This window comes from Aulonocara sp. 'chitande type north' Nkhata Bay, linkage group LG5 (genome assembly GCF_057382095.1).
Source record: "Aulonocara sp. 'chitande type north' Nkhata Bay isolate Kocher_YH1m ecotype deep benthic linkage group LG5, A_spYH_male_GT1.1, whole genome shotgun sequence".
Taxonomy (NCBI): Eukaryota; Metazoa; Chordata; class Actinopteri; order Cichliformes; family Cichlidae; genus Aulonocara; species Aulonocara sp. 'chitande type north' Nkhata Bay.
Genome location: NC_141348.1, coordinates 27,107,032 through 27,133,945, shown reverse-complemented (window position 1 = coordinate 27,133,945; position 26,914 = coordinate 27,107,032). Strand labels below are relative to the sequence as shown.

Here is a 26,914-nt window from a genome sequence, read left to right as displayed (position 1 = left end):
GGTTTGCTAGTTTAAAAGTAATGGTATTCCCAACACCCAAATTTGAGTGTTAACACATCAGAAATGGCATATTTAGAAATGTCTGGACTAATAATAGTTCTAACATTAGTGTCTATCTGTTGCAGCAGGCCTACATGACCAATCAGCTGGTAAAGCGTAGGCTTCACCATCAAAACTGATGGTGAACGTGATTTTTTTTTTTTAAAACGTACCTTCTTTTAGCGTTTTGAGCAATTAGCTCGAAGCAGATTTTTATTTTTAGTGTTGCTGTGATCTAGTTTTTGCATTTCCCAGTCACAATAACTGCTTATTCACCTCTTGCTTTCAGTGAAGCAAGTTCAAATGTCATAGCTATTCTTTGAAACACCAACCAGCTACAGCTCAAACTACATCTGCAGGGCAATCAGCATGCAGCCATTCACCATCAACCTGCAGTCAGACCAACAAAAACCATCCACCATGAGTCATTTCAAAAAGTCAACAATCCAAACTAATCTCCTGTGATGGGCACTTATGCAATATAGGTTGTGAATACACTCACTGGCACTCTGGCAGAAACTGCAGAGAACGTATTCAGTAGATAAATGGAGAGATGGAAAAAAGGAGGAAGAAGAGGGAGTGAGAGACATAGACAGATACAGAGAGCAAAGGAAGGAGAGCAGATGTGGCCTTTGGGCTGAAACTGCTGAATCACCACGTCTCCTCTCATTACTTTATTGCATCGTGAACCTGGAGCACTTTCTCTGGAGCAAACACAGAGTGCCTGTTGTGATAAAAGGCAGAGAACGACAGCAAAGAGGGAAGACACAGAGGAAAAACCCACAAAAGAAGAGCAGACAAACAGGAAAGAGCGCAAACATCCAGAGGAAGTGATAAAAGGGAGATCCCCAAATATCCTCCCTCCCCCTTTGTTTATCCTCCCCTCGGTGCTGATATCACCTTGAGAGGCCCTGGAGGACACTGTCTCTTTCGTCATCCATCTCACAGGCTTAGGTCTGTTACATAAAGACTAGAAGAGTCTACTCGAACACAGAGCCAGATCCAGATTTGCCTGAAAATACACTCACTCTTTCACATTGCAGATTTAGTGCTGGACTCCCATTGTGGCTTCTTTTTGAGGCACTGTCAGAGAAACCGATCATTATAGCACAGTCAATATATGAGAACGTGGAGGAAGATGCACAGACAGTCATGATACCCATGGCTGCTTATACACGAGTCAGTCAGCAGTTAAAAGGGCATGCAAATTCTATTTGGAGCTGTAAACCATTTGTATATGCATGTCTGGGATCGATTAGTTTGCAGGGCGAGCCAAATGAATATTTAATCCTAATCTTCAAGCGTTTAAGATGCGAGGTTTGATGCAAAGAATTATAATTTATGGAAATGAATAATCAAAGTACAGAGAACTAAAAGGGGAGAGTAAGAAAAAGCCAAGGCTTCGTTTTTATTGCCATCATCATGACAGGTACAAGTGGCGAGTGCTTATTGCATGCCAATTCCATTCAGGGTTTATGAATGTGTTGATAAAACATTTCCTGTAACTCGTGAATATGGCTGTAAAGTGGGCTTTGTTTCTATCTAAGAAGACAAGTAATCTGGCATTCAGTGAGACTTATATAATAAATTCTCCTCAGAGGGAATTTATGTTTGTTGTATTTGCCAAAAATCTAAATTTCTGCCTTAACATTGCATAACACAGTGCAACACAGCATCTCTCTCAGGCCCTTTTTTAAATTGCTGCTTTTACCTTGGCCCAGCAGAAGTGAATAAGCTCTAAATTGATGTTTTTTCAGTGATTTTTTAAATGCATTTTAAATATTCATTTATTAGTTGGTTTTAACCTTCTTCCAGAACCAGGTCATATCTCATATTAAAAGGCAACCTGCTGCCATTTTGAGGTTACAGAACGGACGCATTCAGTGGAGATGCAGTCTAGTTATCCAATGATTAAAATGGATGCTGTTTGCTACTTACTTAAATCCTGTTGTATTCTGGCCTGTAATAGGGACAAAAATAGCTATTGTATTTTAGCTGTCTCTTCCCTATGAAATCCAACTTTGTTTGTTTTGGCTTGAAAGTTTTAGAGCTATTTCTATTTAAATACGGGTTTGTTTTGGGCATGAGAGGCCTAGGACCTGAGGGTTTAAGAACTCTTTAAAGGGTCATAAAATACCTCAAGCCTGAACATGGTTAAGAATATCCACTCGCATACTTACTGATGCTCCAAGTCTGGTTTTGTAAGCATATATATATATATCTATATATCTATATATATATATATATATATATATATATATATATCTATATATATATATATATATATATATATATATATAATAAAAAATAAACAGCTGCTTTGCCATGGAAATCCATGCTGTGAAGCTTCTGGCATGCAGTATTTACGCTGATGTTAACTCCAGAGGGTTTTTGGAAACTCTACAGTTATCGAGTCAGCAGCATGTTGGTGATTATGCAGTCTCGGCACTCAACAACCCTGCTCTGTAATTTTATGTGATCTGACACATAAAGTGTCAGCCATTTGAGGACCCTAAATTGGATAAGAGAGATGTAGAAAAGAAGAAAGAAAGGAGGGATGGATGGTATGTTTAGCATCCCTAGAGATGCCTGCTGGCTATGTATTTCTCCATACTTCTACGTACATACTCAAATGTATCTACTGTATGTATTGATGTATTCTATTTATCCACATGTGTAAACATACTTTACTCTAAAGATAAAGAGTAAAGTGGTAAAAAAAAAAAGTTAGTACGAAGTTGTAAAAACTTAAAGAAAATTAAATGTATGGAAGGTTTTATTTAAAATAAGAAGAAAATCTAATAATAAAGGAGATCATAAATTCAGATTCTTGATACAAAAATGCCCTGATTATTGGCACATACAGAAAGAAAAAACTGTTTCCTCTCATGCATGAGTGATGACTGGCCTTCAGGTTCATTTTAGAGGCAGTAGTTTCAGTTTTTACTTTCTGTTTCTCAGTTTATATCACTAAGAGCCTCAAGCCCGCTCTTTCTTGATGGATAATCAATAATGTCTAGCAGAATGCCTCTTTAGTCCTCATGCCTAAAGGAAAGCTCAGTCTACCCATCGCTCCCAATGAATAAACATTAATATTTAATCTGTGTTCTTCTGAAAGAAAGATTGTGTACAAACAAAATGAAAAGGCCATTGAAATTATATCATATTTACTTTCTTGGCATCGCCAAAGATGCCTGTGACCTGCGACTAATTTTGTATTACACGATATAAAATCTTTCTTGTGTGAGCCGAGGCAACGACAGTGTCCAATTGCATACTGTAAACCTGCATTTAGAGTTGAGTAACCATAAACCACAAAAGAGTTTTTGCAAATCCAGAGTACATTATTCATAGCTGGAACCAAAATAGCTATAAATGATTATCAAACTGGAGCTTAAATTCCAGCAACAGCACTCGCTCACGCATTCAAACATATGCTAAAACCAGATTTCTTATTACCACGCACAGTCTGATATGATCGATAACAATTCGAGACCACTATAAAAAGAGACATTCTGTTTGGTCTTTGTAAATTTGTAAAAAGGATGGATTATACGAACTAGAGCCACATATTCAAATGTCTTTTATGAATTAAGGCAGTGTCTCACATTCAGATTGCCACATCATGGATGGCAGCCGTCCAATCATAAGCCACCAAAACAGTCCCAGTATGAACTACAGCATTACCATAACATAGAGTCACATTCAGTCGGCACAGAATAGTGGAACCTCAATTTTCATGCCTGATTCCACACATTTGTACCCTGAAGAGATAATCCTGCACTGACTGTGTTGAGAACTATTTATTGTCTTTAATTCACACTTACCAAATCATAAGATAGATAGCAGTCAAAATGCTTTACAGTTCCACTTTAAACAGAATTGGATTCATGCCACTCCTCTCACCTAACAACAAAAAACTCAGGCCATAAATAAGTCTAAATTTCTCGAAATAAATACTTTTTGGCCTTTATTTTGGCAGGACAGTTGAAATGAAGGTCGCGAGAGAACAGGGGGAAGCACACAGTAAAAGGCCCGAGGCTGCTTTTGGGACCTTAACTGGCCATTGTCTAAACACCACAGTCTACCTGAATATCGTTGCTGACCATGTCCATCCCTTTATGACCACAGTGTACCCATCTTCTGATGTCTGCTTTCAGCAGGACAACGTGCCATTTCACAGAGCTGAAATCATTTCAAACTGGTTTCCTGAACGTGAGAATGAGTTTACAGTACTCAAATGGCCTTTACGCCAACGGATGTCAGTCAAAAAAATCACCTTTGAGATGTGGTAAAACACAAGATTGGCTCATGGATGGGGAGCCAACAAACATGCAGCACTTACATGATGCCATCATGCCGATATGGATCAACATCTCTGACAAATGTTTCCAGGACCTTGTTGATCTTATGCCATGAACAATTAAGGCAATGCTGAAGGCAAAAGGCAAAGTGCACCTAACAAAGTGCCCGATGAGTCCAGCGAATGAGGGAGTCCACTTTCATCCAGTGTAAATGTACTGAAAATGTGTCTTCCAAATGACCCACTGACTCACTTGACCCACTAAAAATCACAGTCCACTTATTTCCTTGTTTTGGAGCTTTCAACCATATCAATCTAGCATCATATTCACTTTTATCTGTGCTACTAAGCAGTAATTGCTAAATGGCAACACTGCAGGACATCCAATAAATAGAAAAGGTCACAAGTGTCTCAGGAGGCTGCCATTTTTCAATGAAAGGTTGACAAGATTAAACTACACTTAGATAACGACAGTGCTGAACAGCTGTAAAATCCAACATCAACATCCACTTAAGAAAACATTTATAGCTTAAAGGTGCGCAGAGACAGAAAGCAGCAAGTAGACTAGCAACAATACGTAGCCTACGGCTTCCATTTCACTTGCAGAAGACTGTGTTTTATTCAGGGCTACACGCTGTTTTATGACAGTGTAAGATGTATGACTTCATTGCATAAGGATTATCTCCTGTTAACCAACCTGTACTGTCAAGGGATGGCAAGTCATACTCAGACCTCTGTAACACACACACACTAAGACAGCCTCACAGGAACTGAGACAGGTAACACTGCTGGCTGGTGAGACGTTTGAATCCAAACCCAAGAGAAAATCTGACATGTCTGTTTGGATTAACAGGCCTGTTTCTATTTTGGGAGCAGCTTCAGCAAGGAAGCAAAGTTCATTTTAAAGCTAGATACAAACTACAGGGAAAAAAGGTAGAAGGATTCATTTGAGTGTGTGTAGCAACTTTACTGGAATTTGTAAAGCATTTATTTATATTGATCAGTGCCAGTCAGTATAAAGCCAATACACCCACACTTAACTTGGCTATTTTGTTTTATTTCTTTCTTTCTTTTTTACAGTAAATCATGTTCTTTCTGGCTGATGATGAAGCAAATATTTTTATTTCACCAAACTGAAGAGCCTTCCAAAAGCTCAGACACAGTGTGCCTGTCTCTAACAGGTCACTAAAATTTCAAGTTTCGTTTCAGCAAAAGCACTCAGCTCTACTGCTGATAGCTTCAGCTTCCCCATCAAGCATTTGGAAAACCCTCTGCCAATCAGCCCAGTGAACACTTACCACTCATGCTGTGGCTCATCAATGACCAACAGAATCTTGAACTTCTTGGAGAGGGATGGAGAGGGAGCCGACTGCTCCACAAAGCCAGCAGCAGATGCGGCTGTCTGTTTGACCACATTGGTGATGGAGCTGAAGGAGCTGAAGAAGCCAGAGGAACCACTGGTGGAGGACTGGGCCTGTTGAGGCTGCTGAGCCTGCTGGCTAGGGCGCCGCTCCTGAGCTGCAGGAGAGCTGGCCGGCACCTGGGTCGGTCCTGGAGCTTTGGTTGGGGACGGGGCAGGAGCCGGCGCTGCACCCTGCTGGGAAGGGGAGGAGGCAGTGGGGGGAGGAGGAGCAGGTGGGTCAGGCCTCTGGAGGTCTGTCATGTAGCCATTGGGAAGGTTGGACATGAAGCTGCTGTCAGAGAGACGGCGTCTGAGGAAGTTCATGACTGCGGTCGAAAGGTGGGTCCCTCAGTCGGTCAGTTAGTTTCTCCTCTGATTTTAGGTCTGAACGGGGTGAAAGCAGAGGCAGGCTTGATCAGCGGTCGGATGAGTGACAGAAAGCAAGTCAGTCCAAATGATCGAGGGATGCGTGTCCGAGAGCTGCCTCTGCGGAAGGAAAGGATGGATGAAGCGATGGATACAGCTCTGGTCCAGTCTTCAAGAGACAGCTCTCCAAAGTGCAGCTAAGCCAGCGAAACAGCACGCGTGTATGTGGTGTTCTTCCTGCTGAGCCTCACGCCTCCCCACAAATGTGCGTGTGTGACGTGTGAAAGTGTGTGTCTGAGAGAGAGAGAGAGAGAAGGAGATAGAGGTGTGGTGTCGCCCCCTTTGGTGAGGTGCTGGTGCTCTCCCCCCTCCACTCTGCCTTCCTGCCTGCTGTGCTGCTGCGAGCTGAATGTACTCAAGAGATGCTGCTTTCTCCGCTTATCTCACCCTTTCACTCGCTCATGCTCTACGTGCCCTTTTCCTCTCCCTCACTCACTCTCTCACTCGCTGTGCTCGCTGGCTGCCCCCCCTCCCCCGCCCTCCTCCTCTCTCCTGTCATCATCCTCCTACATCACAGATTACGTTCATGTGTCGTGCTGCAGCCTTGTAACGCTGTGTGCCGTGTGCAATCAGCGGAAGGGGTTTCCTGCAAGCGTGCATAAGGTGGAGTTCACAGATGGAAACGCCATCCATCCTTCTCCGCAAGCCCCACCTTCTTCCCCCACCATCCATCCATCTTTCAGCCGCTTGTGCAGCATGTCTTCCCTGAATCTTTTCCCCCCACCATCTAACGTCAGCTCGCTGATGCATTGCTACAGCAGATAAATTCTAATAGAAAAAACATAACCTCCTCTAGGATGGTATCCTTGCCAGTGCACTACCACTAAAAGCATGCGGCATAACAAATGGCAGGGATGATTTGAAATACAGTGGAGAAGTAGCTCATTGTCTTTCTGCCTTGTGCTTCCATGTTGTCCTTGTCTCTCTCTGTTTTATATGTGTCCCCGTTCCAGTTACAATGGTAAATATGATTTTTGTTTTTTTAGCCAGATCTTTTTTTATGGATCAAAAGTGAAAGGAGGATGTCACGTACATACTGTAAAGCCCCTTAAGGTGAGTTTATGATTTGTGCACAATAAAACTGACCTGAGATGTAGAGAACAAGAGGACAGGAAAAGAAAGGCAAACCAGAGAAGGGCAGAAATGCATCTATATCTTTTAGACTTTATTAACAGATTTTTATATTATTCTTTAATGGTGGTATTGGCTAAACATATCTGCTCTTGGTAGCGATATAGGTATGACATTTAGGTTCACCTTACTTTGATCTTTGTAACAGGATGTGCGATGATATCAGTAAGATTTTCCCAATTTTACTTAACTTGAGGGCAATTCAGCATCAGCATGTTATGCAGCCACTTGAAAGGGTACATTTCTGTGCTGACTACATCTGTTTATACAGCAAATCAGCAGCACATCTCAATTTTTGTTTACAGCATCGATAAAGGGTGTAAACAAATAGATACCACATTCACAAACTCGTACACACAAACAACTGAGTCATACGCTTCTCGTTACTAAACGACTATCTCCAGCCTATGTCTAGCTTCATTGTATATTCACTATTCCAGGCCATGAGAAGAGCACGATTGCTGAAAGCCATCGGCAGCAGGAGCGGAGTGCAATATTTGCTACTCTAAGCTTTGCTCCCAAAAAAAGAAAAAAGAAGGAAAAAAACAGTCCAAAGACGACAGGACAAAGAGGGAGAAAGACGATTATTCATGCGGGAAGAAAATCCCACACATGTCTGAGCCACATTAGCGAGAAGAAAAATGCAGACCTACAGTACACCGCTTTCATCTCATCTTCAGTGGGAAAATATTTCTTAAAGGATGGAAAGCAGTCTTACCAATTTAGCCCACTACCATTTATCATGTCCAACCTCTCATTATATGTCAGCAATTGAGATTTCTGGAAGCTTTTGTTTTCAACGATAGACTCTCAAGTGATGGAAATGTATTTTCAAACTGAGAGGCTGTTTTTCAACGGCTGTCTAAACTCCTCAAATGGATACATATTTTTTTCAGGCAAGTAGTGACTGCTGTTTAGATTAGTGCACGTTATACAACCAATTTCCGTCAGCCACCAGCACCCATCTTTTACTATCCCCTTATGTTCGGTTGGAGAGAAATACCTCAAGGGTACACTGAAATTTATGTGATGTTCACCGTTCCTGAAAAAGTGCTGATGACAGAAAAAGGTGACCCTGCTTTCAGTTACATAAAGAAAAGAAGAAAAAAAGAAAGAAATGATCAAGGGCAGATTTGACAAGTAACCCAGTGTAGTATGTTGGGGGTATAAAAGACTTAATGGATCTCTGTTCGGCTTCTTTGCATAACATGCAGGATTCACATTTGTAGCAAGTCACGATGAGTCAGGTCTAGTGAGGGAGGCTTTGTTTAGCGAACCAGAAGAGAGCCAGAGTGAGTCACAGAGCTGCAGTGTGAACTGTAGCGACATCCTAAGCTCGTGCTGGCCTACATGTTTCATGACACTTACACACATCACATAACACGTTTCCAGAGAGCCGTTATATAATAAATATGGGGAAAAACTATGCAGGTAACAAAGTCAAAGAAAAGCTCTGCGGTAATTCGTGGAGCTAAAGGTTTCTTGAATTATTACTTTTCTTTAGCACTTAAAAAGAATATTCTGGTATTTGTAGAATAGATTTGTTGCAATCATCATCTTCAACAAACACTTTTAGGGCTTTATTTCAGCAGGGCAGGAGAGATAAACAGGAAATGAGGGGAAGAGAACATGAGAATGACATGCAGCAAAGCCAAAGGTCCTGACAGCTGAGAGGCGAAACAGTGATGCCCACGTGATATGCAGCCTAACCTCTCAGCCATTAGGGCATCTTTTTTTAAAAAAATAAGATGTGCTCTATTTACCAAAGAATTTCTCAATCACCCCAGAGCTGACTTGAGTAAGTATTGTTGAGTATAGTATTGCTACAGCTGGAAGGAGACAGTATGATTTGTTCGGCGCTCCTGAAAAACAGTAAGGATGAGCAGACTTAGCAAACCCACTACGCCTGCAGCATTTCTCATCTGTCAAAACAGACACAAGGCTATATACATTACAAGCACTGGCACATGTGCACACACATCCTCACACGTACACACTGCCGTCTACACAAAACACAGATCCAGAGGAGCACATTGAGCCCTTCTGTGTACGTCACTGTTTCTTGAAAAACATGGCTGTAAAACATCAGGAGAAAAAAAGTGATCCTTCTCCATCTCCATTGGACAACAACAAACAATACAGGGTGGTATTTCTAGCGGAGTGAATGATATTAAGGGTTTTTGTAAATTTGTATATTATCCATGTCAGTGTGTCTGGTTTGCACAAGCATGACTATAAACTGCTTTGCAGATTTGCTGCAGATTTCTGAGTGTGTGTGTGTGTGGGTGATAAAACCTCTTGTGGTTAAATTTAGATAATGCATGAACAATTTGGAATATTTCAGTTCTTTGTGCAGTGATCATGACATGGTATAAATCACTGTACAACTTTAAAAAGCCTTCCATATAATTGCAAACGTTGATATTATAATTAATTGCCCAACTCAATTTTAACTCAACCAGTGTTCTTTTCTGTTGATTCATGCCTTTTAAAATAAATGAGATGCTAATACTGAGGAATAAAACCTTCTAAACTGAAGTTTTTCTTGCAGGGAGTAAATGCAGATGCACTGGCAACTTAATTAAAACACAGGGGGCACAACCCAGGAAGCTATGGTTATTATCTGGCTATGCATTTATAAAGTTACAGACTATTTCTGCTTCTACACAAGGTCCTACAATAGCAGACTGTCACAAAGGTCACCTCATCTCTGCATCTCGTGCATTAGAAGTGAGTGTGTTTCAATGCACTTGAAATGGTTGAAAAACTGGGGAAAAAAGCAAATATTAAAAGGGTATTCTAGCCTTGATTCTCCTTCAGGGAATACTGTGGATTTATCCAAGCTATTATAAAAAAAAATCTCTCTGAATGAACTTTAACAGCACTGTGTGGATGGATGGAGCTTCGAGATTAAAACACCCACACACAACTCAGATATCTACTGCAAATCCCCCAAAACACCATTTAACCAGGCTTGTGAGCTACACACACAGAGGCACACGCACACACACAGACACAAAGGATCAAAAATTACTCTTCAGGGCATGCAGCAGTGCTACAGAGATTAATTCTAATGTCAAGCAGTTGTACTGTATGTTTTATACGTTATAAAATGAAGAATTCAAACTTGTCATGGCAACAAGTAGAAGAGATGTTGGCTCAGTAAGCAATAACAATAACAATAAATAATGCAGAGCTATACACAGTGATATATAACCCCCTGTATTTGAAATTTCGAGTGGCAAATTTATTTATCTACAATTACACAGTTATGCAAATACACAATATTTATTTTTGCGTGCTTAGCTATGGTTGCACTTCCCCTATTAATACTCCATGTGCAACACAGCGGGGGATAGCGAGTGACCTTACAACTTTGCCCTTGGGAAACTAAGACTCAGACTTTAGTAAATGGTGGAGAAGAGGTTGGGCTGCAGTAAAGCTTTTATGCAAGCAGTGCAACAGCAGGAGAGGCAAAGAAAGATTTAGCAGAGGAGTGATGGTTAAAATACAAACCATATTGCAAAGAACGCCTAGGATCTTTTCACCACGTCACGATGGCGAAGAGCAGATTTGTCCTGTAGCACAGCTGTAGCTGGGGTCCATTTCCTCTCTGTTGCTGGGGTGGGAGCAGCGCCTCTCACCATGGGGTCCCGAGAGTCTGTGCGTGACATCTCCAGCCTCACTTTTGCACATTTAAACTCCTCTACCAGGCTAGGGATAGGCAATGACAGTATCCCGTCGCTGTAGAGTCCAACACTGCTGAGGCATTTCGGAAGTCTAAGCCACTTCCTTACGTAGGTTTTGGAGTGAATTGATAGAAGAAAATAAATTCTAGAAAACTAAACAGAAGAAAGTTGAAGAGAAATAACAATTTAATATATACCAGTGAGACACTCCGGGGCCTGATCAACCCTGGCAGGGCTTTGCTTGGATGAGGGTGTCTAGTGATAATGGCCAAAACACCCAATGAATCCAAGGTCCACTACTGATGATGTGTCTTTAAAAATGTTGAATACTTTAAATATTATACTCTAGATCAGATTTCTAATCCCTGAACCTAACCAAGGAAGTTAAAAAGAAACTGAGAAATAAAATTGGTATAATTTGTGATAAAAAGCCGAAACACCCCTGTGAAGTTAAGGCACACAACTGTGTCCCACTGGTAAAGCTTCTGGGCTGCCTTTCTTCATAGTAGCCATCCCTCAAGATTTTCTCCATTGGAAGCAATGCATTATCGGGGACTGTAACATCTAGTCCTTTATTGAATCATTCATATCACAAGTGTGGATTATAAATGAACCTCTAACATTTGGGAAACACTTCTCACAGGACTTTGTGCATAGACCTCTGTAAATATGAAAAACAACCATTACTGACATGACTACACATAGGCTAGCCAGCTAGCAGTGTAGCGGCAAACTTTAAAGTGACCACATTTAAGTTACCAGCTAATGTTAGCAAGCTTGACTGTCAAGCTGCATCCATAAACTGTATGTAAAGACACTATAATCACTTTTTCTCAAATTCATACTTTTTAAAATAAATGAGAGTGCAAATACTGAGGGAATGAAAAACCTTCTAAATGGAGGTTTTCCTTGCAGGGTGTAATTTCAGATGCATTGGCAAGTTAATTAAAACAAAGGGGGCACAACCCAGGAAAGCTATGATTATTATCTGCCAGCAGTAGGAAGTGGATTCTATACATGATCCACATAATCACTTTTTTTTTTTAAATAATTGAACTGTTTTGCAAACTGGTATGTTTTTACCTCAAATGTGGGTTCAAGGTTCACTTTCACTTGGTTCTGAGTGAGATATTGACCCAATCCATGCTTGGTGACAGTGCAACCCCTTTATGGGCTAAGATAAAATCAGAAGCCTCTGTATCGCTCTTCTTCTGCAGGTCTCGGGCAGTTATATGTGTGTTTGTGTGTGCCTGGTTAACGTTGCATTTTCTTTTGATGTTCCACCAGGCATGGGAAGCAATTGTAATCTCCATGGCAACAGTCCTGCGAGCGCTGAAAAAGATCCTCCTGGTTAGTCATTTGTTGGACATGTTTGTGTTTGTGCAGACACGTAGTTTAGCTAGTGTATTAACTGCCTCACAGCCAATCTGCATGATCTGTACTTCTATGATTCAGACTGACAGAAATTTGAAAAACCAAAAAGTTTGCAACAGTTAACAGCAAGATGAACTGTCGTCTGAGTCTTTGCCTAGGCTAATCTTTCAAAGCTGTGGCGTCTGAATAAAGGCTGCCACTTAATCTGCTGCAGAAGTTTCACTGGGAACTTTCACAGTAATTTATAGGACACCACCAAGACCACTTAGTAGGGAAATCAATGTGCAACCACCACAAATATTGATTTGGTTTAATTAGTTCTTAATTAGGTATTTTACAATCAAAAAGACAAATATTTCTTGCTTTAATTCCAGTCACTGCACTTATTTTCAGGCAATCTCCAGAAATACTGTGAAAACACATGAAAGGACTCTCTCTGCAGTGTGGCATCTGAAACTAGTTTACTGTTGTTTTAAAAGATACGATTTTACTTTATTAGGCCAAAAGCTGGAAACCTCCATTCACAGTTTCCCCTAAGAACCAAATAGTGATTATCTGTAACTGAGTGTTTCATGTCCCTGAACTCGATTTTTCATCTCACCCCGTCATACACACCGATTTGTACCCAGGTACACAAAATCAATGTTTTACAGTCACAACCAAGTTTCATGTCAAGGATTTGCAGGAATTAAAAGGAATAATTAAAAAACTGGGATTTATAAAGGTTTTCGTTTGCCTCTACTGTACACACGAATTATACTGCCTACTAAAAAATATTACATACAAATTTGTCTTGACCGATGTCAGAGTTAATGCCCATGAGAGACTGAGACTGGGCTGAAAGAACGTGACTGACTACACAAACCTTTCAGCATCAACTGTTTATTACTAAAAATGAATAAAAGGTTGGAAGAATCTTTTTCCTTTTTCTTTAATTTAATGCAGAGTAAATACTAAAACATGCACAGCATTTTGGGGCCTCTATAGATGACACAGGATGTAAAGTACTCTCATTTAGGTGTGTGTACATTTTAATTACAAAGTCCACGCATCCATCCATTTTTTGCACTTATCCAGATTCGGGGTCAGAGTGGGGTCAGTGCTCGGTTAACCCTGGACACTTTGGCTGTTTGTCAAAAGGCACACACATAGAGAAAGATAACCATTCCCACCTACAGCCAATTAAAGACCAATTAACCAAAACAAGGGTGTTTTTGGACTGCGCAATGAAGCTGAAATACCTGAAGGGAACCCACATAACTGCAGGGGAAACATGCACACTCCCCAAAGAACCTCAACTACCAGATTTGAACCCAGGACCTTCCTCCTGTGAGGCAGCACGTGCTGTACAGCTGTTACACAGTGAGGAGCTATTATTATATGTTTTAATACTGTGGTCTTTGTATCTTTACAATAATCTTGTGTTACAACTTTTCCATATTACAGGCCAGTGCTGTTTAAAATAAAGCAACAAGCAAGCTTACACTAAAACCTATGAAAACTGCTTACAAGCCAGAATATGTAAGGGACATCCATGACCATGCTGGTCGGTCAGTGGGGTAATTTATACTTGGCCAAGCAGACTTGGTTAAGCAAATGTGGTTTGTAATAAAGTAACTAGCTCTGTTTGTTAGATTTAACAGGTTAACTTTACTTGGTTAAATTAAATAGAGCAGCTAAAAATATGCATGATTTCCCTATATGCACTTGTACTCTTTAATAAGGCTAACCAATATCCAGATTTGCTCCCAACACTGACAGTCATAATCCCTACAGCCTAAAGTTACCAAGCAATGCTGGTTATACTGCTGTTGTACAGGACTACTACTTACAGGAATACTATAGTACTCCAGATTCAGACCAAGAGGAATACAATTTTCACCTCCCAGTGGATAAGGCAATGTTTACAGGTAATTTGAACAGTTAATAATATATTTTGTTCTGAAATTTAAATAGCTGAAAAATGAAACACAAAAGCATATCTCGATCTGTCTGCCTCTGTAATCTCCCTGTACTGACCTTTTTCCAACTCTCCTTCATGTGCTCCTGTCTTGACTTAAAACATTTTCATATTTAGGTGATTCTGTTAATTGCTAGTAAATGCCAATATTTTGATTTCAGATATGGAATAAAGAAACAGTTCAGAACGTACACATCAGGAGTGTTAAAGTGAGGGTGGTGAGGCGACGTAATGATGGCCGTGCGAAGATAAGTTACCGCAGTCTTATCTCAGTCTCATTCAAGCAAACAATAGAGCGCTGGGATGACAAGCTTTTAAGGTGTCATTTGAATGTTGGGCATCGATAACTATCCAGTGTGTTGTCGGCATAAACCAAGCAGATTATAGATGCAGCGAGTGCCTGGTTAACGTTGCAGCGAGCCCTTTCTAAAGAGGACTCGTAAAAAAATCACTGCAGCTTCCTGAGAAGTGGAATCTAGGAACAAAAGCACACGCATATAAATTTAGAAATAATAGATGATTACTGGTTCTTTCAAACTGTTTTGGAAATCTGAATGTTAACTGTTGGTATTTTCTTGGATAGTGTGTGTGTGCGTGGATTCTTACATTAGACATCGTATTATCTTTATGAGAAACATAATAAAAAATGTCTGCCTGCTTCATTTTCCAATTTGTACCAGATATTTTAGGGCCTTCTCTTAAAAAAGAGTGCCATTGGAATTCAGGCAACCACTTCGAAGTCTGTCCATTCAGTGGACTGGTATCATTCAATGCGGATGGTCATTTGCTGAATGGACTAATCCTGCTGCTTTTCCTCACAAAGTAATACTAACACAGTTTTAGAAGTTGACATCTGTGTCCAGAATAATTCAGATTAACTGCCGTTAATAAGGATTGTTTAGCTGTGGAAATAGAAAAAAGAATATATTTTATGAATCTTATTTAAATGCAATAATATAATTACAAGGTCATGCAAAAGCATTAAGTAGAATCACTACAGGTCAATAGAAAGCATATACTGCATGTATAGCATTAATATTTAAAAAATAATAATGCAGTAAAATAAAATAAACCCTTTTTTACTCCTTCTAGTGCTTCACTGCTGATTTAACAAGGTGCTTTAATACACTGAGAGAGCTTGTTAGTCAGGATTCACTAATCTTATCAATATTCATTTGGCTGAAAAGATGACTCACAGCAATCACCAAAAAAGATAATATTTGTCCAACTCGTGACACTCCCATAATGAGCTGCAGACACATTGATGTGTCATGTAGCTACATTCAATATTAATTCAGTCAGATAGATGTGAGCATCGGGCCCATACGACTAGCAGCTAATCCAGTGGGTAAGACTGATGGTAGCCACAGCAGTCTTCTGTCTTTTACCACCACCGCTGTATTTGACGTGATTCTCACACTGAAAAACTCGCAGCCCTTTAGCATTATGAGAATTTTCAGGCTGGTAAGTGAAGCCTTTCTTGATGTAGATTTAATTCAATATTTGCTTTTAATTGCTTTTATTGAATTTGTTCTCTGGAGTCACAACACTGTGGTGCACAATCTGAGAGTCTAGGAGCTGATTGGAACAAACCTCATCATCTTGTCAGTATAATTACATTATCTTCTTGTTTTTTTGTTTTTTTTTAACAAGATGTGACATTCAATATGAAATTTAAATGCCACACAAAGATCAACCAATTCCATTCTTTCCCTGAAGAGCTTTCATGAGGGTTCAAGTTAGCACTTCACAGATGTATTTAAAAAACAAACAAAAAAACCCTAACAAATCAAATTGACTTCAAATTAAATAAAAAATCCATTACACAGAAAAGAAAACAAGGATGTTCAAAGGTAAATGGATTTAGGCTCCAGCTCATGCAGTCTATTAACTGTTCTGTTACTGTCAATGATATAATGCTCATTTAATCTAGTTCAAGATGTTGTAATTTTATGGTCGTTTTTATGAATTTGTTTTATTACTATTATTCTAATAGGTATAGAGGTGATTATTTTACTATGACTTATATCAACTCTATAATAACTGAATGACTGCTCTAAAACAGGTGTAGCAAAAGCTTGACATTAGAACCTTCATGTTGTCTGTTTTCATTGCACCACAGTCCCATTGATCCAAGTGACACCAACAGACTGGCTAAACTGATCAGGAAGGGTGGCTCTGTGGCTGGCTGCAAGTTGCAAGCTTTTAAAAAAATAAAAAACAGTGTGACCTTATGCTGACTTCATTAAAAAAAATTATTTCATACTGCAAATTATGCAGCAGGTTTTATGCAGCAATTCATACACCTGAATAACTCAGTGTGTGCGTGGATGCATTTGCACATGCCGCTGTGTGTGTGTATGTGTTGCAATGTGTGTGCATCATATTGGATTTTGCTCATTATGTTAAAATTCAAAACAATCACTGGAAATTTCAATCTGCAGAATAAAAATAGTGAAGGTAAGTTCCAGATCTCTACAAAATTCAACAAAAACAGCATAGAAAGTCGGTATTTTCTTTTTTGTATACAGTTCTTATATTTAAAGAAACATTGACTTTCTAAATTGAGGTTTTAAAATGTTGAATTTTGAAAGATCTGTATTCAGAAACTTTCAGGCTATGTTGTCGATACCTCTCGAGGACTGAGAAACTGAAAAAGGGAGCTCTATCACTTTTCTTGCTTTATTTTTTTAAGCACAGAATACCCATATTCAGGCCTAATGGTGTACCAGCCTAGGGCAGAGCGCACACCACAGGACCTGACTGCAGAATTTCAGGCAGGGATGGCAAAGTTAATGAGAACGAAGCCTTACACCAGCACCAGTTAGAGGGGCTACAGCCTCAATTCAGTGGTAGAGCAGCCAGGTTCAGGACTGGAACATAATACTGTAGCGCACCAACCGTAGGGACAGCTTTGCTGGCAATCGTTTACCTGTTGTAGCTTTTTTACTGTCACAGAAATTCGGTCTGTGGGCTACTGTGCGGTTTTTACAAGCAGTTTGAAAAGTGGACGTAGCTGATGTGACATCACACAGGGGTTTCTGAAGACCAGTTTTGAAATCCTGAGACATCTGGAACTTTGTAGAGATCGGGAACTTTCCGCTGTCGCCATCTTAGTTGCAAAAAAATGAGGAAAATGGGTCTGACCTGTGCTCATGAGCATGTGGTTTCATACCACAGATCATCCTCCCAATTTAAAACATATGACCACTGATTACAAAATAAACTTATTTTTTTAGTTCAATATGACCCCAAAGTGAGTGTCTGAGCCCATGAACTCAGCAGGAAGATTTTTGCAGAGGTGGAGACAGAGCTTTTTTCCAATTGATTTCTACAGAGGGGCTTTTTGCAACCACAGTTAGCGCCATCTGCTGGCCTTACGATAGAATGCAGACTTAAGGCACTTTGGTTTACACCATGGTTGTTGGTCCTTGCTAGCCATAAAGAAGAGAAAAACTAATGTACAAGAGCTAGCTGAAGTGAAAGCGAGTGTTTAAAAACAATGAAAAATGCTCATTGGTGCTACAATCCCTGCTTATCCTGCTTTTTTGGAAGAACTGGGCACAAACATGTTTGATTTGGTTGCATACTGCTTTGCATAGGTTCTGCCGTTTACATCAGTATTTGCATAGCCTCCGCCTAGGATTTTGTGTAACGGTGCAGTATGAGGAAAAGAATTACTTAGAAATAAGGCACAAAATAACTTGTTCGTTGAGGCTCTGCTGTTTGTGGATTTAGGCAACTAAAAAACTTCACAAGCCAAAAGGCTGATTTTCTAACTCCTAGACAGTATAAAGGTAGTATAAAAGATCAACATCATCACTTTCAATATGAATTGATGTCTGCTACCTGTGATGTTATCTTAATACAGTGTATTTACTAATGTAAGCAACGATATTAGACATAAAAACACACAGAAACATCGGTAATCACTTTTTGGCAGACTGTAATTCTATCAATAATAATAATAATAATATGATAATGATGATGATAATAAATGACATTCCTACCACTACAAAAGAGTTTGGCACAGTTATCTTATATTAACTGGGTAAAGTTTTGGACTACAAATGCGTTCTTACTAAGAAAGCGAAGGAAGTTTAATTGAGAATCATACACAGATATTATTCTAACTCTGTAAGTTTAAGGAAGACATATTTTTTTAACTCATGTTAACTTATGTGATATGTATCCATAGACATTTGTGCACCAGTTCTAGCCATGTCCATGATTCAGTTATTCATAACAGAAACAACAAAAGAACTACTCCTAAACAATCTTTTAATTATTTTAGAGAAGTAACATACTGAGCCAAATTCATTCTAAAACTTCAGTTATAACTTTTGAAAAAGAAACTACGTATAAAAACTCGCCCTGGTTCAGTTTTTTTTAAAGCGACTCCACATAGGAAATTAGCATGACCTCATTCCCTCCTGCTAAACCTAATGTAAAACTGCCATCTACTGGCTAAATATAAAGCGGTTCAAACGTCTTCAAATTGTTTTCCAAGTAGTAAACTGTAGTAATACGTTGAAATATACAAGTATTTCTGTAAAAAATACAACGCACGTGTATTAAGGGTGATTAAAGGGAATTTAACGGCTCCCGTTGCTTACCTCCCATTACCAACCACATCTCCCGTCAGCCCCCGGTGCGGAGCGGCGTCTGTGACGCATATTTTCGTCGACTATGAAGTGCACAGCTGAGCTAAACTGACACCATGGACGTTTAACGATAAATTGGGTCATTTTAATCCTGTCCACTGGCCGTGATCGTGCTTAGTGCCACTGAGGCCTTCCGTCTGAAATGTCTCTCATACTTCACGGAGTCGAGTTTGTATTTTACGACTTATTTAATAGGTTTTCCCGCCGTTAACCAGCTCGTGTTATTGCAGGACAGGTGTCTCTGCTAGTTCAAAATGACTCTTCCAGCTCTGCACAACACCAGCGTGCTTTACAGACGGATACTGTCACAGTTTCCTCAGGACATCAGCTTAGCGTTTGCCTACGGATCGGGCGTTTTTAAACAGCATGGGACCAGCCAAGGTCAAATGGAGGTAAGACACATAGCTGTTTCTGAGTACTCGTGGCGTTAAATCTGCACTGTAAGTATTGTATACAAAATATTTTACACATTTTTAATCCGCAAGTTAACTGTACAACATTATATTTGTGGCAGGGAGCCATCTACCCTGCTGTATTGCCTATAATATTACACACATCATTGAAAATGTGTATGTTGGGACATGGACTCAATATTTGTCCATGAATGAGGCTGTTTGTACATAACAGTCCTATCATTATGTAAACACAGATAATTCCTGAGGCATTAGACTGCAATACTTCAAACCATCATACAGTCTTTAAAAAAAAAATGAAGGAATCAAATTGTTTTCAGTGATGTAAACACCATATTGTGTATTACATCACAACTTTTTGCACACGTGTAACTATGGATTGTTCTTATATTTCTGACATGCATTTACAATATGTATATGTTACCATGAAATCACACAATACACTGCGATACCTATGAAGTTGTTCCTTAACAGTTTGAAGTTGTGATGTAGTGAAATGCCTTCGATCCTCTGTTGTCCTCTGATACACGCAGAAAAACATGCTGGACTTTGTGTTTGCGGTGGACGACCCGGTGACGTGGCACACCATGAATCTGCTGCAGAATCGCAAACACTACTCCATCCTCAAGCTGCTGGGTCCCACGGTGATCAGCTCCATACAAAATGATCACGGAGCTTCGGTGTACTACAACACGCTGGTGCCTGTGGATGGAAGGGTAAATGACTACATTCTCATAAACCTAAACACATCTGTAGGTCTTTTTCTAGTTTTCTCTATGTGTGCACCATCAATGTGCCCTGCTCTAACTACAGACACAAAACTCCTCACATAACCTGTGAATTTGTCACAGGAGTGATGGTGTTTTGTGTTGCTTTGTAGGTTAGTTTATAGGATCACCTCTATACAAAATGCATGTCTGAATCAAAAATCATTCATTTGTTCATGGTGATGCAAGCATGTTCAGATGTACATTTACTTTAAGAGGTTTTTGTGGGTTTAATTTATTAACTGCATATTTCCTCCCCTGTTCTCAGATAATAAAATATGGGGTAATAAGTACAGACTCTCTGATTGACGACCTGATACACTGGAAGACCATGTATGTAGCTGGGCGCCTGCACAAACCGGTTGGTATCCAGATTGGACTGTTATTGAACCCTCAGACAAACTATGCTGATTATTTTACATTTATTAGAATAATTATTGTAATGTGTAATCTGAAATGGGATGCAAGGGTTTAGAACAATGTTTTTGTTGCATTCACGTTTAGTTCTTCTGATAACGTAGTGCATTGGTCTGCACTTGTGTTTAGGTGAGACTGCTGGTCCAGAGTGAGAGCCGAAAGCTCCGCGCTGCCCTGGTCGCCAACCTGAAGAGCGCTGTGACTGCTTCCTTCCTGATGCTCCCAGAGAGCTTCACTGAGGAAGACCTTTTCCTGCAGATAGCTGGTCTTTCTTATGCTGGTAAGCAGATTTATAAAACCGCAGAGAGCTTAAGAAGATTGCATACTTTCATAGTTACTTTCAAGTTGCAGATTTAGATCAGAATAAGACCATGTCTCTTTCTGATCTTTTTCTCCCATGTGCACACATTTACTGCTTACTTGTGTTATTCAGAGTCAACACAGGGATTAATATCCAAGGTGTAGTGCTCCAGCTTTTGTAGTTTAGAAAAACATACTGCTTGTTCAGAAGACTTCAGAATTATTCAACGTCATTTTAATTAAACTTTTTAATTTTCCTGATAATATGCAATGAAATGGCTTGAATTCAACACGTTATCCTCATCATGAGGCTTTCAGTGTCTTAAAGCAAAGAGTGTGCGTACAATGACAGTGCTGTGTAACACTACAGGTTGTTATGGGAGATGATTATGAGTGTGCTCCTGACTTAGGCAAACTGAAGTGTTATTTTTTTTTTTTTTTTTGTTTGCTCCTCTGAAGGGGATTTTAGGATGGTGATTGGAGAGGATAAGTCCAAGGTGGCCAATATCGTCAAAGACAACATTCAACACTTCAGGATTTTGTATAGCAACATCTTAAGAGATTGCCCTCAAGTGGTCTACAAACCTCACCAAGGAAAACTTGAGGTATGATACTGTAAACAGGCACCAGAAGAATACACACTTTCTTTCAGCATCTCTGATATTTGAGCAACGCAGCTCAGTTTGGACATTGGGTACTTTTACAGAGTGTCAGCTGAATAAACTGAAGTGCTGTACCTCAGAAATTATCCTTATTAAGCGTTGAAATGTAATACCATGAAACAACAGCTACCGATATATTTCCAGAAATATAACAAGATGGATAAATTCTTTAAAGTGCCTTTGGACCTTTTATAAACAGTGAAATTATCCAGCTGTTGTGCCTGTTTTGTGAAATGCACAAATAGATTTTCACACTAAAAGTCTACAGTAATTAATGGTATAGTGTGGTAACTGTGTGTCTACTCAATAAATGGCAAATTTCTTTGCAGTCAAATCTGTGTACTTTTTAAATGCTGCAACCACTCCCTGTTTTTCCAACGAAACACTGAATACCTGAGAAATGACTCTGAGCGATTACGAGAAGAAGAGGCAAGAAATGTGTATGTCTTTGTATGTGTGATATCTTTTGCAGTCATCTGTTACAAGATGGGGATTTTTGCAATGTAAACACGAGCCCACTTATAAACAAAACAAAAAAAAGCATGACACATAGCAACATGCGAGGTGCCACCTTTGCTGCTTTTGTTGGCACGTTTTCAGTGAAGTTACAGTAATATTATGCAACCATTAGCATTAGCAGCTGCCTACGTGTGCACGTGTTGATGTGCAGATCAGATCCTAAAACCATTACCTATTCATCAAAGCTTAATACTTTTTAAAAGCCATATTTTGTATTAAAATAGTTGAGGTTAGTGAATTATATTGACCTATATATGTCATGTTGAGCTTCGCAGCTGTAAATAAATAGTCTGGAGCAATAGGACCAATTTTGTGAACACAAAATGCCTCTTAGGTTATGTCTGATAACGGCAGATCAGAGATGCATTGGCTGTTTGTTTGTTTTTTTCTTTTTAACTTTTAAAAAATTTACCTGATTTACAGTTCTGCAGAGATCCCCAATGACTGATTTCTGAATAAACTTCTACAGAAGCATACTTTAAAAGATGACAAAAAAGTAAAAATGCACTTTCATTCCTAATAGTTACAATGTAAAGCACCTGTAGAGCTATTCTGCCAGCTATCACTGAAAGCTGATTGTGTTCATCTGGACTGTTCAGTGGGAGAAACATTTTGTTTCACCCAGGTGACTTCTTCAGTCAGGTTTTCACATCTTTATAAACGATATATTTTCCATAAAGACTGAAACTAGCACCACTAACAAGCAGTGGGCCGTGAAGTCAGTTTAATGATCATTGGCCAACTATATGTATCTCTGTTCATTTATTTTTGTATGTTTTCCTGAAGGTTGACAAAAGCCCAGAAGGCCAATTTACTCAGCTGATGGCGTTACCTCGGACTCTCCAACAAAGGATCACAAAGCTGGTTGATCCTCCAGGGAAGAACCGGGATGTGGAAGAGATCCTGCTCCAGGTGGCTCAGGATCCTGACTGTGGAACAGTTGTGCAACAAGGTAGAGAAGAAAGATGACGAAGAAATGGGATCGGTTCTCTTTAGAGGAACGTTGGCATAAGCAGAGGCAGTGAGGGAGGAAGAAATGGGTCATGGAAACAGATATTAAGTGTGTTTTAATTACATGTTTGAGCTTGTTTTTATTGCTTCCCAGGTATCTCATCCATTGTGAAATCCTCCAGTATAACACAGAGTATCAAAGGCATTGTTACAGCTGGTAAGAAATCTTATATTATGTACTGTGTATTGTGTCTGTGTGTACGCCACAGCTAGATGAATGGTTTACCTGAAGATAGAGAGGGGGAACTGGTCAAACTGGTGCATTCTAAAGACAACCTGCCTAACAAGACCTCCAAAGCTCAGTATCCATCATATATTGTTTGATTATTCTACACACAATCTAGATTATAAAAAAATTATTGGGGTGATATAAGAGAACTATGTTATGCATGTTAATGGGTGGTCCGTGTGATCCTTTCCCTCCTCCAGGATTGTGGAAAACTGTATCCTACAGCTCCAAAAAACTGATGAAGATGTGGAAGGGCGGGAGGAGGAAGCCGTCGGTCTCTCAGATGTCTTGACCTTGTCGGTTTACCAGGAACTTGTTCGTCTTTGTTACTGTCAGTCTGACAATCTAATGCTGCCCGTCCTTTTTTAAACCCCCATCTAGAACAATCACACCCTAACCTATGGTTGTATCACTTTGTAGTGTCTACGTATGCGACCTATGACCAGGTGTAAGGCCGTGTGTAAAAATTAAGAACCATCTGTGCTTGAGCCCTCATTAAATTTATATAATTCATGAATAAAGGGTGGCATTTTCTAAGTTGGACTGAGTAATGGTTGACATTTGCTGGTAGTACAGATTAGCCTTTCTGGATGATGGACTACAGTGACTGATGACATACTGAAAGGTCTGAATGGACTACTTTTAAAGGCCATGCAGTAAAATTGGCCCAAAATCAGTGTTAAGAACTTGAAACCTGTACCTCAAGTTTTGTGAAGGAATAAGTTTGGTTGCATGTGTGTCTTCTGAATCAATGTCAGTGTTGTGTTGAGTTTTCTTTGTGAACGGTGCTATCAACAGGTCAGGTGGATGGATCTGTGTGTCAAACACCCATATTTGTGTGGATATTTGTGACATAATGCTTTCCTGAGCCCTCTACCGTGTCCATAACCATCCCATCTGAGTGCCTAACACTTCAACTGTAAAACTAAGTCTTGAGCCTCAACCAGGCCTTTGAATGGATAAGAAGTGAGTATCGGCCAAAACGTCCTCACTCCACTAGTCTAAAACACAAGCTAGTCCTCACGAGGATGGCACACTTATTTCCCTACACATTTCACCAAAGATCTCTAATGTTCAACTCTTTAGTCTGTGTCTTTATTCACTGACTTTATTATTTGGTTTAGCTTGTATTGGAAACCTGAACCTTTTAATGGGAAGATGCACTGATTGGTTCCTTACAAACAGGCCTGTAGTGTAATTCAGCTGCAAGAAATTGTTTTAATAAAATTTCTAATATAACATCAATTGAGACTTTTTCTCCTGTGGCATGATTTTATTTAGCCATGTTTAGGAATGTTATTTCTGGCTTCTTGCATCCTATGACCTCGTTTTATTTAAACACTCCTTTTTAAAAAATTGCTGGTCTTTTAAATTGGATTAACTGGCTGAGTGTACCTCCAGTTGCGACCACAGTCCAGACAAGATTTTTCAGTTAATGGTGATTCTAAATTCTCGGTTTGTGTCGATATGTGAGAGAGTGAGTCCCTATCTGTTTGTGTTAGCCCCACGATGGACTAGTCCAGGGTATACCCTACCTCTTCCCCTAGGATGATTTAAGGATTAAGAAAAATGTTATTCTTTGTTTCAATTGAATTTGCATTTTTGTATGATAGATAAGCAAGACAGACACCGAACAAGCTCAAAATGAGTACATATTCCAGGATATAGGTATTTCCCCAAAATAACTGTCCATATAGTTTATGTTTAAATACAATATCTTTGAGCTTCAGTCATAATCATGGATATAAAATTAATCACAAAAGCTTTTCCTAACATATTTGCTTTAATTCTTCTTAAAATCCAAATTACAAAGGGAACTTCTTTAAACTAAAAAGCATAAAGGTCCTTTGTTCCATCACAGTATAGTACAATCATAAAAGAGCAACATCAGTTAGTCATACTGTTGTGTTTTAGTTGCACTTATCATGACTCATACTTCAGTAATCGCTACATATGAATCATCGAGACACTATTTGAACTTTTACTGCATTATTAATGACCTGCGCTTAAACACATTTTTGTTTGTTTTTGCAGTTCCACAAATCGACCAACACTGCTGTTAGTGTAGGAAAGTAAGTTTCTAGATTTATACAAGTACTGCAGTTAAACACAATTTTCCTGTGCAGTGTTATATTGCTACATTTTCAGAACCCTATGAGAGTAAATATTTTTGGCTTGAAGATTCTTACAAAAATGGTGTCTAAAAAAACAAAACTAACCATACTTCCTCTTTTGTTTGTTTTGTTTCTTTTCTTTTTGCATTGAGTGCAGGGTTTTATGGAGATATTCCATAGTTTTGTTCATTTCATTAACTCAGATTGTAGGGGCAAAGTTTTGGTGTAAACAGCATGAAAGCATGGATCCATCCTGCCCTATATCAAGGGTTCAGGCCAGTGGTGGTTGTGTCATGGTGCTGAGGATATTTTTTAGACACGCTTTAGGCCTCTTATTACCAACCACCCAAGCTCGCCAAGACCAAATCATCTCAAACTGGTTTCAGGAACATAACAATGAGTTCTGTACTCAAACGGCCCTTTTAGATCTAATCGTGCTCCTCCTGGTCACTCCCAGTGTAAACCCTAACATTTCCAACACTGCCTCCTGTCATTTGTTAATGCCACCGTCTCCAAAGCGTACATCATAGCACGTCCGAAAGCCAACTTGTAAACTTCTTAATAAAGCAGAGATGTCAAACACAAACCAACTTTGAGCTTAAGTAGGTCAAACCAGTGAAATTCCCCTTTCTGACAGGGTAAAGAAGGTTAACTACACATTTTATCCCTGTGATATCGTACTATAAGACAAAGAAAAAACAGGACGGGTTGCTGTAGCTTACTGCCCAGATTGCCCTGTAATTATAGAACAAAGCGCTGTGTTATTTCATAGAATATGCCCCTTTTATGTGCACCCATTGTACAAAAAAAAAAAAAAAAAAAAAAAAAAAAAACCCCAACAAAGAACCCCTGAAATTTCTAAAGTGCACAGTGAAAAAACAGGAACCTTTTCATCAATTCATTGTTTATCTATTACTTATATACTTTGGTGTAGTATGACCATGGAGAGGGTCTTTATCAGCAGAAAAAAGCTACTAAAGTACATGGAACATTTAAAAATACTTCCCTTCCTTCATATTTTCCAAAGCCATCCAGTGTACTCATGTACTCTTTGGTATTTTTTATAATGTGCTCTATGAATTAATTGAACAGTACATAGAATTTGTTCCCTCTCGACCAGGTGACCTGTAATATAAAAAAAGGTGTCAGAAACACAGTTTTGACAGTTAAAATATCCCGTCTCATGTCAGTACGTCTAAATACTTGCCACACCCCATTCTCACTGGTTAACACTCGCACTGTGCGCGGGTGTAAACGTGCCCTTGAGTCACCTAATAACCGTTTCACAATCTCCGAGTCTCAGAGTAAAACCTAATAATGCTGCACACAGTGACAGCAGGGGCTACAAACCTCCAGAGGATGTGATGCAATGCGTCATTATCATAATATATGCTGATATCACTGCTCCCGTCCTTCGCCAATCAGCGCGCTTCACTTTCACCACCTGCTAGGAACTGAATTCCATCATTCCAGGCATTCCTACTCTCTCCCTCC

The 26,914-nt window shown here is 39.5% G+C and overlaps 2 protein-coding genes across 3 annotated transcripts in view; one reads left to right on the top strand and one right to left on the bottom strand.

The window, feature by feature from the left end:
• syn2b (synapsin IIb) overlaps positions 1 to 6,596 on the bottom strand; it is a 108,500-nt gene extending 101,904 nt beyond the window's left edge. The window contains exon 1 of the mRNA XM_086292637.1: positions 5,641 to 6,596. Within this exon, the coding sequence (XP_086148763.1) occupies positions 5,641 to 6,068 (428 nt within the window). The 5' untranslated portion in view covers positions 6,069 to 6,596. The remainder of the gene's footprint in view (positions 1 to 5,640) is intronic.
• Positions 6,597 to 18,928: 12,332 nt separating this feature from the next.
• tamm41 (TAM41 mitochondrial translocator assembly and maintenance homolog) lies at positions 18,929 to 24,555 on the top strand. Of its 2 annotated transcripts, XM_086292635.1 has the most exons (8): positions 18,931 to 19,380; positions 19,935 to 20,117; positions 20,437 to 20,529; positions 20,715 to 20,865; positions 21,345 to 21,490; positions 22,853 to 23,018; positions 23,172 to 23,234; positions 23,507 to 24,555. In XM_086292635.1, the coding sequence occupies exons 1-8, from the start codon at positions 19,243 to 19,245 to the stop codon at positions 23,596 to 23,598; spliced, it is 1,032 nt and encodes a 343-aa protein (XP_086148761.1). In that variant the 5' UTR covers positions 18,931 to 19,242; the 3' UTR covers positions 23,599 to 24,555. The 2 variants fall into 2 exon arrangements, with proteins under 2 accessions (XP_086148762.1, XP_086148761.1); XM_086292636.1 differs by lacking the exons at positions 23,172 to 23,234; positions 23,507 to 24,555 and adding an exon at positions 23,287 to 23,500 and having other exon boundaries at positions 18,929 to 19,380.
• The last annotated feature ends 2,359 nt before the right edge of the window (positions 24,556 to 26,914 follow it).

What these genes read in the sequence shown, in the direction of transcription:
- tamm41 (XM_086292635.1), top strand. Translation starts at nt 19,243, where the DNA reads ATGACTCTTCCAGCTCTGCACAACACCAGCGTGCTTTACAGACGGATA. An exon ending in TGGTGCCTGTGGATGGAAGG is followed by an intron (nt 20,118 to 20,436) that starts GTAAATGACTAC and finishes CCCTGTTCTCAG; the next exon opens with ATAATAAAATATGGGGTAAT. An exon ending in CTCACCAAGGAAAACTTGAG is followed by an intron (nt 21,491 to 22,852) that starts GTATGATACTGT and finishes GTTTTCCTGAAG; the next exon opens with GTTGACAAAAGCCCAGAAGG.